Source organism: Onychostoma macrolepis, chromosome 08 (genome assembly GCF_012432095.1).
Source record: "Onychostoma macrolepis isolate SWU-2019 chromosome 08, ASM1243209v1, whole genome shotgun sequence".
Lineage (NCBI taxonomy): Eukaryota > Metazoa > Chordata > Actinopteri > Cypriniformes > Cyprinidae > Onychostoma > Onychostoma macrolepis.
This window is the reverse complement of record NC_081162.1, coordinates 19,023,688-19,039,758: the sequence shown is the minus strand read 5'-3', so window position 1 is coordinate 19,039,758 and position 16,071 is coordinate 19,023,688. Positions and strand designations below refer to the sequence as shown.

Here is a 16,071-nt window from a genome sequence, read left to right as displayed (position 1 = left end):
ACTAGAAGCAGGACAACAGCGCCCGCTACCGCTCAGGAAATGCACTGCACCCACAGCGGAAGTGCTTCTATTGACCAGATGATGGAGCCAGATGTCTATTTTAGTGGAGCTCTACAAAAAGACTGCTAGTTTATTAGTGTTATTAAATACTATGCTGAGATGATCTTGGCACAGCAACTAAATATATTAGATTAACAGCAATAACTGAACTACAAATATTATATATATATATTTCATGTCAATTTCATGTCTCTTATGCTGACCAAGGCTGCATTTATTTGATCACAAAACACAGTAAAAACAGTATACAAATGTTTTCTATTTTAATATATTTTAAAATGGCAAAGATATTTTTAATGGCAAAGCTGATTATTACAGCTAAGCGGTTGATTGGCTTAACATTTATTATTATTCAATGAAAAGTTAAAAACAGCATACATTTAATATATATATATATATATATATATATTTAACACTCACTTTCGATCAATATAATGCTTCTTTGTTAAATAAAAGTATTATTTTAAATAATAAGAATCTTACTAAGCTCAATACATTGAACAGTAGACTATAAATATTTATCATCAAATAAATATGCACTGCTGTTGTAACTTCCCTTCACACTTTTCTTCCCCTGTATATAGCGATATAATAAGATATGGAAAGCTTGGGGATTTTGGTCTTGCATTGCATTTTACTTTGAAATAAGTCCTAATGAAAAATTAATTTAAATTAAAAAGAAATTTTTAGTAGCCACAAAACACTCGGTGTAAAGTAAAAAGATCTTTATTACATTCTGGAATCCATGTGTGTAATCCTTATTGTACAATAATATATCTTAATGTGTTTGTTTTATTCTCTGTATCCATAATACACCATAAATTATATTCGTTAAAATCTATAATATGATTTATTTGCTTAAAAATAAAGGTACAACTGAAACAACCACAAAAGGACCATGGCAAAGAATTAGGACTCTTGTAGGGGATTTTCTGCTTAAAAATGCTCTTTAAAAAAATAGGATTTTAATTCTTCAAGACAAAGGATGACACTACATGGGTGAGAAAATGTTACAGAAAAGGACAGAAATGAAGAAAGAAAACATCACAAAAAAAAACAACACTAGATTTAAAGATTAAATTCATCCTCATATATATCTATATACCTTATAGTTCTGATCCTATTCTTTTTTTAAGCAAGTCAAACTGAAAAAGTCCTCCAATAGCACTGATATAAGACAGGGGTAAAATTCTTTGATACTTCTGTGATTAACATTCACAAGAAAAGTTACCGTACACAGTGATCAATGTTTAAGGTCTTCTATTTGGTGCAAGGTGTCTTGCTAGGCTAACTGAAGAAGACATTTTAGGACAGAGAACCCAGCTATCTCCCTGAGTGACTGAGTGTAGATGTAAACGCACACTTCCAGAACTACCCTCAAGGACGGGCCAGACGCTTGTGGCAGTTTGTAGGGCAGCGAATTACACTCCACAAAAATACATCATCTAAATCTCTAAATGGTTTTTACAAAGTATTTGCACTTTGTTACAATCTTTCTCCACCTTCACACGTCAACTTAAGTTAGCTAATAGACGAGCGTAAAAAAAAAGCGCAGACAGAACTTAGCAAGGGGGTGTTAAATGATCTGAGCTGGAGTGCTTCTGAAATCCAAGGAGATCCTTGGCTTGTGAGGGTTGTCAATACTAAAAATGGAAAGACTGACTATTGCACAGGCAGACACTGTGATACTGTGTTAAACAACCAGAAAATGTGTATTATACCAACCATATAAAATTTTACAAGAAAATATAGACAGGCACTGTTCCAGCAGTGCAAAAATAAAACATCAGGCGACCTTTTAAAATGAACTGTCAGGAAACTGGACGTTGATACTTATCAATCAATCGAAACCTCTTTTATACCCTGTAATCTTACAAAGCTGGGCACTAAAGGGTTTTGAAAAGCCCTCCTTTGGGATTTAGTTTGTATTCTGGTGTCTGGGCCACTCTTAAAACTCCCCTGAGACCAACCTGGGCATCCTACCTCTGAAGAACGAAGGCTGCTTTCACACTGTGGAAAGATAGTAGATTTTTCTCCTTCAGGTTTGAACCGCAAAGTTTCAGAACATAAACTAACCATAGTATTCTCTAACTCAGGGGGGTAGCTGATGGTTCTGTCAACCAATAGTTGTGCTATAAGTGAACACAAAAGGTACATGGATGACGGGGGGAAAAAACAATCACACAGCAACACAACACTGATCCCCACATCGGACACAATGCAAAGCATGAGGTACGGCCTGTGAATCCACTTATCCTCACAGCTGTAGGATCAGAAAAGTCTGAATCATGACATTTCTGTGGTGTCCTCATGACTTGACAGCGAGCTCAGGTTGTCGGTTGTCTCTAGAAAATATATGGTTCCTTCCATCCACTTCCTTCAGAGTTCTTTGTGTTCTCCTGAGGCCTTGCTCCCAGCAGCAGTATGAGTGGTTTGCTACACTTCAGAAAGTCTCACAGTGGCATTGTCTTATTGTCTTATTGTCTTTTCGCCATCTAAAGTGAGGGTGACAGCAAAGTCCTGCTCCTGCAAAGTCCTTTTTTTGTGGAGAATTTAAGTGCCGTCCACCTGCCTCTAAACCTAAAGCTTGTCACGCCAATTCCATCTCCAGCCCAGAATTCCACTCCTATGGTTGGGAAGTCTTTGAAAGGGCTCGAGAACATCCACTCTAAGGTGCAACTTTATATCTCTGCCTACATATGCTATCTACAGGCTCTTGTTTATAAATATATTCTCAATTACATCTCTCATTCTACATACATGTGGTTTCCGATCAAATGAGGATATCAAAATATAATCTAATATCTTTATCCAAGTGGCATTTGCGTGGGAAAGGGTAATAAGGATGAGGTTTTCGTTAGTTTAGTTGCATCTTTTAAATTTATATGCAAAAATAAAGAGCTCAAAAGACAACACACCATGTGCACATGTGGTCTGTGCAGTGCGCTGTACGTTAGTGTTGAGTCTATGAAAGCGAAGGTGCTCATGTGGCGTTTACAAACTCAGGTGTGTATGCATTGGTCCCTTTGAACAGTTTCGCATGGATTCAAAACTGTTTGTCTACAGAAACCAAGCCTTAAGAGCTTGCTTTACATATGGGGCAGGAATACATAATACATTCTGTCTTAATCCTGAGGCTTCGCCACATGTCAGGTGGGTTACATTCATAGTTCTCTTCCTAAAAGTACCCGCAAGATGGGAAGGATCCACTTTTCAAGCACTTAATTTTTTAGGGAGATCTGAGCTCCAGGTTTAATCGAGTACTCTTTTTAATTAAATATACATCATTTGCTCTGTTTGAGTCATTATATGTAAATAACATGAGTAATAGTAACCAGCACCTTAAATGACTGCTGACATTTAACAGCGTCTTGTAAGAAATCTGGGTACTGTTCAAATAAAGGAGTGAATCACTCCATCAGGAGGGAGGTTATAGATGGAGTCCTAAAGTGTAATGTGCAAGATTGTCAGTGTGTTGCTGGTTTTTCTCAAACACATATCCATCTACCTCCTCCTATTTGCATTCCCTGTCTTTCTTTAACTGTCTCTTCCTCTCTGTCTCTCGTCAGAGCCAATATGACACTTCAGTGAATGTTAGCCCTCAGTGGAGTCTGGGAAGGAGATCTCGCTGCAGAAAACCTCTCTGTAGAGAGCAGGGAAGTTGTAGGCCGTTTCTGGGTGAAGCAGACGGAAAAACTCCAGCTTATCAATATGGAGATTGCAAATAGACTTCATCATGGGCAACTTGGACACCATCTATTGAGACAATAGAAAAAGAAAAAACAATTATAACATTTTCTTACATAACTTGACTAAAAAAATATTTATTTATAATATTTTTAACATGATTGATCAAATTATTAAATATTCTAATGCGGAAGTCTTCAACCCTGCTCCTGGGGACCCACTATCCTGGAGAGTTTAGCTCCAACCCTAATCAAACATACCTGAAGCAGCTAATCAAGCTCTTTAGGACTGCTTGACAATACACATGCAGGTGTGTTGAAGCAGGTTGGAAATAAAGTTTGCAGGACAGTGGGACCCCAGGAACAGGGTTGAAGAAATCCGTTATAACGTATATGTTCTTGTAAGTGAAAAGTTAATACATTTTAATGAATTTTAGGGAAAATAATATATATACTAGTGTGTGTATATACATACACACTAATTAATTTCTGACACATTACATCTATTATTATAATATTCATAATAAAATGAAGCGGTCTCCATTATTCACACAGAACATAAAAACAGTTAAAATGTCAAATTGATTAAGTGTGTGAACTGCATAAAAATAAGAACGTAATAAATATATTTATTAAATCACATATGTTTATTTTGACAGCCCTGATTTTCTCACATTTAACAGCTGTGAGAGTGTTTGTCTTTCTTTCGATTTTTTCCCCAGTACCTTTGCCAGTTTCTCCTCAGGGGCACCACTTTTACGAAGACAGTGTTGCAACGCAACATAGACCTTCTCCTGAAGTTTCTGCACCTTCTGAGCATCTGTTAACCAAGGACGGTCTGTGAAATAAATAAGTGGAAGAGTAAGCTCTAATGTCTGGCTATGTATACTTTGGAAACACTGTTAGTTAAAGATTATTTTAAACTAATGTTACAGTAAAACTACCTGGAGACAGAAGCACAGTGGCAGTAAAAAGAGCCATCTCTTCTTCAGACAGCTGTAGCCGACTGAGGGTTTTAGCCATCTCAAATACAGCACCCGCCAGATCATCACAACCTACGTACAGGAAAAACACAGAAAACATTTGAAAAATGTTCAAATTGTAAAATTTCACAACACTGTCATGTGTCCAGCAAAACAAGAAAATGTAAACAGATGGGAACCCAGCCAACTTTAGCAATCATTCAACTGACCTGGAAAGATTTTAAATGAACTGTTTTCCATTTAAATATATGTTTATTTCGTTTTTTTATTGCTCAGGTTAATTGCATACAAGTACCCAACATGCCCTTTGAAATGCCACAGGGTGCTAAATTATGTGAAAGGTCTGGGGAAGAGACTCACCGAGAGCTTTAAAGAGCTGAGGGCTTGCGAACTTTCCATCGAACAACAGCGTGTTGTTGATGGGGTTGTAGGCCCGACACATTCGGATCAACAGCACGTCCAAGCAGCCTGGATGGGCAGCGCCACATAGAAGATGGACAAAGGAAAGGCAGGAAAGAGGGAGGAAATAGGCAAACGAATGCTCCACGATGCACACATACACACAAAAAAAACAAAAAACAATTGGGATTTAATTGCACAAATTACGAAATGTTTTCAAATTCAGGATTCATTAAAACAGTCATCATTTTCACAAACGAATAGTGAATAGTCAACATTCAGTCGAATGGCAATGATGGTTGTTTTAAATGATGGTTGGTTGTTTTAAAGAGGAAAAAAAAAAAAAAAAAGACAGAAGCGTTTTTTGTTTTGATTTAAATAACAAATTGGTTTAAGGCACACCACACAATGCACAAAGGGAGGACACAAGCGGGGAAAAAAGGGTGAGAGAAAATGACAAAAGAGCCATTGTCAGAACACAGTTGAGATGCAAAAAAATACATACGGTCTGAACACAAATATACAACTATGATACCGTAAATATTAGAAGGGTTAACCAGAAATATAAACTGGTGACTGTATTTACTGCAGGTATTTACTAATGTGGACAACAGATAACTGTTTGCTCTCTTGCACAGAGTTGATGCTGACCTGCTTTGAGAAGGATAATCTGGTCATTTTGACACAAATCCATGAATCCAGAGATGCGCTTGGCAAACTCCACCACATACTGGATGGCATTCGTGATGTACACAGCACACTGCTGCCACATCATCTCTGTGGACTAGAGTAAAGAAATGTATGTTAGACTTTTCCACCCATATTCTGATTATCTGCAATTATGATGAGCATTTGACGTACTTTTTAATGTATTTTTAATCAGTATCTTAAAAATTAGAACAGGAACAATTGTATTCTGTGTGATTCATTAAAATGGAATGTAAGGTTGGGCAATTGTTTGGATCTCATCATACAGTACATATCGTACATGCTGTTACACCCCGTGGTATTAAAAAGTATTATGCATTCCATTGCCAGTTGTGTTAAATATACCTTGTTTTGGTAGACACGTATCTCCTCAGGTGTGTAGAGGGTCCAAGCAAATCTTTTCAGTTCTTCTGTGCTGTACTGACTTGTCTCGATGTGGGATTTTACCACATTCTGTGTAATCCGTTCTAAAGGAAACATACATTTATAAAATATGATCACACACAGAACATCACAAAGTTTGTATAGACTATGGAAACAAGTCACATAGAGATGCATGGCAGATATTATTATTATAATTTTCTTTTTTAATTTAGCGGTACCAGTCGATACTGGATATTTAATGATACATGCTCATTTTCAAATTGCTCGCTTAAGGTTAATATTTAAAAACACTAATAATTTAATAAACACTGTTAAATGTAATCTTTAGCATTTAAAACAATTGATTTTTGTTTATTATTTTTAATTTATTTAGAGAAAATAGTATAGTACAACATTTTTAAATGCACCAAAATAAACAGGATTCCTGTTTCTTCTGTATTTTTGATTAAATAAATGCACCCTTGGTAAACATAAGAGACTTCTTTCAAAAATATCTTTAAAAAAAATTTTATCGACCAGAGTTGTTTGAATGGTGGTGCATACTGGTGCATATTATATTACATGTATATATACACAATAATATAATATATGCATACATTCCCTTTACCACAGTATACTAACCGATTTCCATCAAGGAACAGCCTTCAGGTGGGTTAAGTAATGAGCGAGTGTAAAGTCCCGTCTCGTGCAGGGTCTGGTACTCGTGTTTGATGTGTGTCATGTCACTAAACTCCTGTCTGTTTGGCTCAGGAGAACTCTGGGAGGATGAACTGCTCCCACCGCTTCCTCCCAGAAGCTCTAGGCTGCAGTAGTCAGCAGCTTCCTCCGGAGTGAGCGGCAGATCAAAGAGAAGACCGTCTGGTAGCGTGGTTATATCATCCAGGTCACTAAGTGTGGTGCTGGAGCCCCGGCTGTAGGCCCGGCCGTGGCTGCTGCCGTTCTCCCCGACCTCATCACCAGCATGACTGTGTACACCGTTGCCCAAACCCCCTGCCCGCTCCTGAGACTGCTGGTGCTTCTGAACCTCAGCATAGAGGCTGTCGCGCTGCTTTTTTGACATGCGTCCAAACTTCACCGCTGCAAAGAAAAAGAGGGTGTGTAAAGAAAGTTAATGAACGTTAAATTTGATTGTTGCTAAAAACTGAAAAACAAGCTAAAAAACACAAGCAGGCCAACATTATACAACACGTGGTGAGATCAAAACTGAAACTACTTTCATGCCTGGCTGTGTTTCTTTGAAGTCCTGAAGTCCTTATATTCATACTGAGACTACAGCTGCGTTTAATAGGACTCAAGTAGTTTCCATTTCCAGTAGGAAATGCGCTCTTGCGTAAGATTAGACTCACCATCGCGGCTCATGCCCAACGCCAGACACTTCTGCAGGCGGCAGTGCTGGCAGCGGTTGCGATTGGTTCGGTCAATAAGGCAGTTCCTCTGCCTGGAGCAGGAGTACATCGCATTGTTCTGCTGACTTCGGCGGAAGAAGCCCTTGATGAATGAAAAAGAAAACAGAGGTCAAGAAGAGGCTTCATTTCTATTTCATCTGTGTTCATAATCAAGGTTATAATCTTGAATCAACTCTAAAACCTCACAGTATCAAAATCTCTAGCTGTATGGGTTCGGCCACCAGTGCAATTATGTGATCATTTATTAATGCCATGTGCAATCCATGATGGTTCAAAAACATGGTTGAGTAATGTGGTTCAATACAAATAGCATGTCATTTGGTAAAGATTTTCTGGCAGGGAGTCTGAAACGTTAGATCAGATCTGGCACACATTGTGTGTCCTGTGGTCAAATACAAGCTGACTGAGATTTCTGACTCGTCAGAAAGCCAATCAGATAAAGGGGTTGTATTGTTTACTGTTTCAGGGAACAGTCTGAAGACGTCATCAGGGTGTAACTACAAGGTACTCTAACTTTCTTGCAAATCTTGTATACTTTAATACTGTTTATTCAAGGTCTTTTTTTTTTATCTGAAGCAGTGGGAACATTTTGGGGAAAACATTTAGACAGAAACCTTTAAACAAAGTCTAAGAAATGTGGGTCTTTTAAAGAGAAACATTTAATTCTTTAACCATTTACTCACCCTCATGTTGTTACAAAGATGTAAGTCATTGTTCTGCAGAAAACAATGTTTTAAAAATGTCTCAGTGTTTTTGTCCATACAATAATAGGGGTTCAAAGTTTTGGATCCCTTTGACTTTCACTGTATGGACAAACAGTGAAACATTCGTCAAAGTATCTTTTGCACTACACAGAAAAACAGAACAACATACAGGTTTGGAATGACATGAGGGCGAGTAAATTATTATAAAATAGTACTTTAGTACTATCCCTTTAAACTTTGAGCAAAAATGTTGAACTGATCGATTGAAAGGATGCTCACTTACCTTGCAGCCTTCACAAGTGATCACCCCATAGTGGATGCCCGATGACTTGTCCCCGCAGATCTTGCATGGGATTACTTCGATTTGTGCTAAGAAAGGGAGAAGTGGTTGAAACATTAGCTAGAGTTTGACACACTTATCCCATACACGGCCTATAGAAAATTCCGCCCTCAAAGCATTGAAGGCCATCCGCTATCTACATTACAGTTCTAATGCGAGATACAGCGGCGTTCTTTGTTTGACCCATTGATCTTTGAGCAATCATTCAATGACATAAAAGAAATATAGGCCGGCACAGAGCCCGAAGGTCTGGTCTGACTCTCACAGGGACATGGAAACTTGGCTAGTGTCATATTCCTTCAACAGTAACAATACACAGCTAATGCATAAAGAGAGGGTTTAAGCGCTACAGCTCCTATTCAAAGACTTTAGGTTTTGACCCACTCAGGGTGACATAATAACACAAGTCCCTGGACCACAGAATCAAAAACAGCTTTATAAACAAAGCTCGCTCTCTGTCGTGCTGGAATTAAGCGGATTGCGATGCTCTGTATGGGAATTATAAACAGCTGCAGGTTCATGAATAGAACCTTTGAGTGCAAAGAGTTCCTTAGAACCAAACAAAAGTATATACACTTACATTCGCACAAGTAAGTCCTCTATATCCCAGTAAAACAAGCTGTTCTTTTCAATAAACTGTTTATTCAAGTATTCAAGGGCTATCATTGAATTGCATTTTTTTCTGAGAGGCCTATGATTAAGAAGTTACCCCATTGCAGATGACTCAAATGGCACAGGATGGATCCCAATAAAGGTTATTACCAGGGAACACAGTCCTCTCAGGTGATATGGATGTAGGAAATGTCATTAATGTGTTTTGCACAATGACGCAATATCTTAGGTAACGGCTAATGTGTGGTGACAGGGAACCAGCCGCCCAGAGATAATGACATGAGGACTCTCACTTTGGCCCGAATGCTTGTTGATGTGTGCGTCACATTTGAGCAATAGAGTCTGAGAGCAGGGGGATAAAAAAAAATAAAAGAGGGAACAAGAGACACGTCTGCTTGATGTTTCCAGAAGCTACGTTGATAAACACAATCTGCTAAAGCACTTTTCAAAGCATTGAGAAGAAAAATTAAATTTATTCCATAATGCAATATGTCAGTGAAATTACTAAATGGAACATATTTTTCGCTCGCTGTCTTTCCTTCTACCCCATTCTGAGCCCCCGGCCCCCACCCTCCCTGTGTTATATAACTGCTGTCTGGCTACATTCCATGAACACTCTCATTCAGAGGAGATCACCCTAGCAACGCAGTGACGAGCATTCCTCCATCCCACCCCTCCCACTTTCCCATTGGCTCGTGACAGCGTGGCTTTGATTCTGACTCGTCCACTCACATGCCACTCACCTGCGTAGCACGGTCAGGCTATGTGGCTGAGCTGTTCTACTGACACACTTTCCTACTGAGCCGAGGGAGGCGCTTGTGCGGTAGCCTCGCAAGTGCTGTAATCTGATTAATTTTTGTTTTTCTTTTTTTTTTCTTTCCTGGCATGTTTAAGGTGGAACCACAAAAATCAAAGACCATTATATTATCAGGAAAACTTTCAGTTTCAGACAAATCCTGAAACAAGGCCTCCATGAGCTACTCTGACTAACTTTTTTTAATCAGAGACATATGATCAAGAGGTGCATTTTATGTAATGCATGGGAGTGATATATGACTTTTGCACATTTGGAATATCTACAGTACACTCATTAAAGGCTCTGTAACTTACACTTGCCCTCAACATGTGGCAGCCTGTCAAGAATTTGAGCACAGTCCCAGCTGTCTCATAGCGCTCACGTAAATCTATTTTTAAGTTATGACTGGGGTGCATGGTAGTTGGAGGTTGAATTTTGTAAAGCCTTGGTTTTACCATGCTATGCATCAGATATGTAGTTATACACACACACACACAAACATTCATAAAGCAAAACAAAACCTTTCAAATTGGAAATATCACATTGCAAAATGTCAGATAAAAGCAAACCGCAATGACTACACGGAAGTATGAGTCACCAAACAGTAACGGCAAGAAACTTTACAGGTTTTTGGCACAGTATTAACAAATTCTGATAAATTCACCAATGAAAAATGGAATAAATGTGTCACCGACTAAAACTTTGAGGTCAAAAGGGTTGACAGAACTACCAACAATATGTCTGACTGTTGTTTTGGTAATACAAGAACCTCTGATAATAGGCTAATGAATAGGCTAATGTATAAAAGACAAAAATCCCCTTTTATCAGTTTAATAAGTTAATGCAGCTTTTAAAAGCTGTTATTCATAGCATATCAAGCCAATCTCCCACAAACACTCAGTCAAATCAAAAGTATTGCAAACAGCTCTTGTTTGATTAACCGATTCGAGCACTGCTGTAGAAGCCGGAGGCAAACGAAGTCAGACAGCCGAAAACTAATTAAGAGGAGATTTATTAGAGTGCTATGTTTATCGGGCAAGCTGGGGTTAGTAATCTAGCTCTTCTTATCTCCTCTCTCTAGGCCACTCTATGTCAGTTAGTCAGTGTGTCAGTCCATCAAACACCAGTCAGCAGTTTCATAGAGCGATGCTGGGAAAAACCCAACACATATTCAGAGACTTTGCCCTTTTATCTCACATAATCAAACAACTCTGTTCAGCAACGTCCAAAGGTCCCATTTACCCTGCACCTTGCATTAGCATTGCAGAGTGTATAACTAACCTAACTTGTGTGATTTGATTTGTGTGTGACATTCAGACTAGAGCCAATTTTTGAGTCTGCTCTGTGTCCTCACCAGCAGATTTGCTTTGAACTCACGCAAACAGGATTCAATTTGCATCCGCTCACTTGTACTTGAAGTTTGTGGTCAGCTGTAATGATTTTTCCTCTCCCACATCACTTACCTATGCTAAGTAAACTGAGATGGTGGAATGACACCGCAAGGCTCTCTTTAAATATGTACAGAGGGATTGAGTAATTCTTTGGTATAAGTAACAACACCAAGTTGAAAAACATGAGCTGATAGGGAGTGTAAGGTGACTCTTGATGGGCATTAATTATCTTGATGCCTGCTGGGATTAGGAAATAATAAAAATCTCTATAAAAACAAGCATTTTTTCCACATCTTTTTGGTTTTATATATTGAATATATAAGAAAAAAAGTGGATAATGTTATATAAAAATACTAAAAAGATGAAAATTTTTGGTCGTTATTATCATCAAGGTAAAATTTTTTTTTTTTCCCTTCCAAATTTTTTTTTTTAATGTTTTTCCTTCCAGTCATGAACATAAGAACACACCTTAGGTGTGCAACAATTAAGACAATTAAAATCTTCTTTTTCAACAACAATTCAAGATCTTAAGGTTTTTTTTTTCTTGTTTTTTTTTCTCAAAGTTCAAGCGGCTGGTCACATTCTACCACTGCCTGGGTTTAAGTTGTGGTTTAAATGAATGGAAACTTCATGGGCAGGTGTCAAAGTGCCACTGCATTAAGCTGCTCAGCATTCATTTATAGACTGCTCATTGCTTAAGTCTTTAAAGCCATGTTGGCTTACAGTCTACAGCTCTCAGATTACAGAAGAGTCCCTTTCCTCAGGATCATGGACAAAGTCGGAAAAAAATATATATACTGAATATCCAATGCTCATTTAATTACATTTTTTCAATGGCTGTGCTTCACCACACATTGTCAGTTCTACTGTTACTGTAGTCTCTGTTCAGCACATTCTATGAATTTCAGTGATGAACCTCATACAAACGTCTGCAACAAACATAAATATAGCAACTCAATGAAAAAAATCTAGCATTATATAAACAATTAATATAACTGAAATGAAAGGTAACTAAGCTTGACTGAGCACATGTTGTTACGCCTTTGCACCAAAGGAGGCGCTGTTTCCTCCATACGGCATTTTAGGTTTAACGTCCCTTTGCCATCACGCTGTTTGTTATGCTGAGATTCAGCACTGGGTAAAGGTTAAAATACGATGCCAATGAGGAAAACATTAAACCGAACTTAATACGGACCAATTCTCTTCCTGATCTCTTGGTGTTGTAATATGCTGTGTAATCCTCAATGACAGAAGTAGGTCATTGGAGCACATAGACTCTGTCACACCGGCGGCCATGCTGAGACTGAAAAACAACAACACGCAGAGCGCAGCAGATACACCCCCAGTCCATGTGCCCCAACAGCTCACACAGCCTGCTGACAAGCGGAGAGGATCCCCTGAACTTATCGAGAACCTTTATCACGATAAAGACACAAACATTCAGCGGAGCTCAAGTTCAACATGGCGGTTAAGGGCTTATACATACGTGACCAAAGGCATATCAACTTTGCGCAAGACCATAATGCAGTATTTGAACTTTCTATGAAGTAAACAAAGTTCAAATGACAGCATCCAGTGATTATTCAATTTTAAGCATTTTTAAACATGTTGTTTGATTCTTACATAATGGGTTTGGCTTAGTGGCGGTTAACAGTAACTACAGTGAGAGGAGTGTTGCCAAATATTGCAAGATTTTTTTATTTATTTTTTCTGAATAAGTATACAATGCAGAATAGAGTTGAATAACTGATTTATTCTAGCGAAATATACAAAAATTCTAAATTTCAACATTTATATCCCTTTAAAAATAATTTAAATGTTTCACATATAGCCATCTAGCTTAATAAATAAATCTCTTATGCGCACACCATTTGGCTAAAGTGTGTATTTACATACTTACATGCGCGACTATATTCTGACAAAAACGCCAAAACATAAAAACATCATATTTATAAGAAAAACAATTACAAAGTGGCTTATAAAAAACGGACATGGCAACTCATGAAACGTTTCCTACATGACGCTCATCGCTTCCCTTTCATGGTTGCAAGCGAAGAAACAAAACAGAACTATGCAAAGTTTATCGTTTCCGTGTACTTTTTTTTCTGTACGTGTTTGAGTGGCGAAAAGCTACCAAAGCAGAACGAAACATAACATGTTACAAACAACCAAACAGTTGCAGATTATCCGTGCGATATTTTTGCGCGCTTGCGCGTGCTTTACTTTGGATAAGTCTTTGCGCAGTTCCTGCAACATCAAAGCAAACCCAATCACGATTACCGCTGTCATGTCAATGTGACAGTTTTGTTTCAGTTATTAGGCAATATTATTGTTTATATAAATGCATTTTTTCTTTGAACTTACCTCTCATTTTGATGCTATATTATCTGCGAACGATAATATAACTCCAGTACATTTGATCAGCGCCGAAAGTTAAACTCTGGTAAAATTTTGAAAACTCCAAAACAGAGCGGTTGCAAGTAAATAACTACTAAACCTCGTAAGTTATTGCACAGCCTACTTGTTCTTATCATCCAGTTGTTCAGAGTAAATTCCGCTCCATTATAGGCTTTCTTTCATGCGTAAATGCGCGCACTGTGAGCTATGCAATAAAATGATGCCCTCTTCTCTTTCCCTCTCTCTCTGAGTCTGAGCTACTCTGTAGCCTAACCTACTTTCGGCGCGTGGACTCTCACATGATCTCGCTCCACCGGCCCGCCTCGTGCCCCCAGGCAGCGGCGCGCGCACTCGCACTCGGCCACGCGCTTTAAGGAGGATCCGTGTGCCAAAGCTCGAGCGCGCGTGGGAAAGTGTGGCAGTGTGTCACCACAACAGTATCGTGGGAATCTCTCGCGGGCTCGCGGTTCCTGCGGCTGCGATTGTTTGCGATTACAGCACAGCGCCCGTTGAAAAAAAAAAAAAAAAAAAAAAAGACTTCTATTCCTTCCTCTTAAAACCAAATGTTATCGACTACTGCTACACAGTTTTACCTAGTGATAAATAGTCAATCCAAATTAAGGTGAAAAGGTCAGAGAAAGTATGGATCTGTAGATTAAAGTTTTATGGGTTTAAAACAGACCAGCCCAGCCCATTTAAAAAGGCAGATACATCTACGTAATAGTATTATTGTGTGTTTTTAGGTGGTTTTGATTAAATGAGACATTACATGCATGTACCATAGCTTTACATCACAATCACTGCAAAGTGCAGTATTTAATGTTGACAAAGGAGACAACATCAGTTTTGAAATAAGAAACATGGACATTACACTCCTAAAAATGAAGGTTCCAAAAGGAGACTTTTGTAGCAATGCCATGAAGCACCATTTTTGGGTTCCCTAAAGAACCTTTCTGTGGACAATTCTTAAAATATTTTTTTTTTTAGTGTTACTTACTTTTTTCCACTATATAGAACCTTTTGTGCAATGGAAAGGTTCTATGGATCTTAGAGGTTCTTCATGGAACCATAGATGCCAATAAAGAACCTTTATTTTTAGGAGTATATGATGGAAAATAGAAACACTAGTTTATAAATACACATATGCTAATATCTTCTTTTAAATCTTGAATCAAAAACTATGATGTTGGATAAATACATAATGTTGACGTGCATAATGAGCTCTTATCTACTAGATACACCAGTGTGTATTGTATATGCAAGTATTTTTGAATGGTATAAAATCACTTCTCACACCTCAAAGAACGTTACTAAATTTCTGTGAACATCTTGTGTATACAAGCGAGGGTGACTGAGAGTTGAAGCAAAGTTTGAGGCAAAGCAGGGAGTTTATTTTAGGATGCTACTCTAACAATGACAATAATAATGTGGGATGAAATAACAGGACGTGCGAAAGTGTGCGGAAGATAGAAAGGATATGATGTAACCAGGGAGTCTCCATTATGAAATGAGGAGAGAAGAGATTATAGTAAGTAGGTTAGTGGAACAGCGGAAACACACAGAAGCTGACAGAAAGCTTTGTCACTCCCTCCTGCGTGGCCACTCCTTCTTCCCATCCTCTGATTTCTTTCAGTCTAATATATCTCTCATGTGTTCCCTTTTATTTAGATTTACGCCTGTTTATTTTGAATGATGCTGTTGTCTTTATCATTATGAACCATTCTTATTCCCTCAGACTTTGTCTCCGACTCATTTCCACCGCATTAAACTGAGTTTTCTGTTTTAGACTAGGGGAAATCAGCCTTTGTCACAATGTTTGTGCAGCGTTGTCAAAACAGACCTCCTTGGGGTAAATACACGAACGTTTCCGCTCCAGAAGCATTGCTTCCCTTTTTATTATTTTTCTGTTTAGATGTCTGTTCCTGTTTCAGAGTCTCTTCCTCACCTTCCTGCAGTCTTGAATTGCATATTTTCATTCAAAAGCAACCCCTTTTCTGTCTTTTTTCTCTACATGACACAAGGACAAACACACACAATCGCTGACCTCCTGACCATCTGTCTTATATAACCACAGTCTCTTAAATTAGAGCTTGCTCGCTCAGAGAATAGAGCGAGACGGGAGGGAGGCCGACATTAGATGGAGGCACACGGAGAGACAGTGAATGAAGCACAGTTTATATTGAATGTCTGCTGGAAAATATGACA

General features: G+C 38.4%; 1 protein-coding gene across 1 annotated transcript; it reads right to left on the bottom strand.

Moving 5' to 3' along the window:
• Nucleotides 1-770: 770 nt before the first annotated feature.
• Nucleotides 771-14,231, bottom strand: rorca (RAR-related orphan receptor C a). The gene is made up of 10 exons (XM_058785058.1): nt 13,834-14,231; nt 8,614-8,699; nt 7,567-7,708; nt 6,842-7,297; nt 6,182-6,303; nt 5,780-5,912; nt 5,090-5,197; nt 4,691-4,801; nt 4,472-4,584; nt 771-3,816 (listed from the first exon to the last, which is right to left on the bottom strand). The coding sequence occupies exons 1-10, from the start codon at nt 13,838-13,840 to the stop codon at nt 3,655-3,657; spliced, it is 1,440 nt and encodes a 479-aa protein (XP_058641041.1). The 5' UTR covers nt 13,841-14,231; the 3' UTR covers nt 771-3,654.
• Nucleotides 14,232-16,071: the final 1,840 nt, after the last annotated feature.

Bases quoted from the DNA above. Each gene is read 5' to 3' on its own strand.
- rorca (XM_058785058.1), bottom strand. The intron at 7,298-7,566 runs GTGAGTCTAATC...TTTTCTTTGCAG, and splicing joins GTTGGGCATGAGCCGCGATG to CGGTGAAGTTTGGACGCATG. The intron at 4,802-5,089 runs GTGAGTCTCTTC...TCCTGTACGTAG, and splicing joins TCAGCTCTTTAAAGCTCTCG to GTTGTGATGATCTGGCGGGT.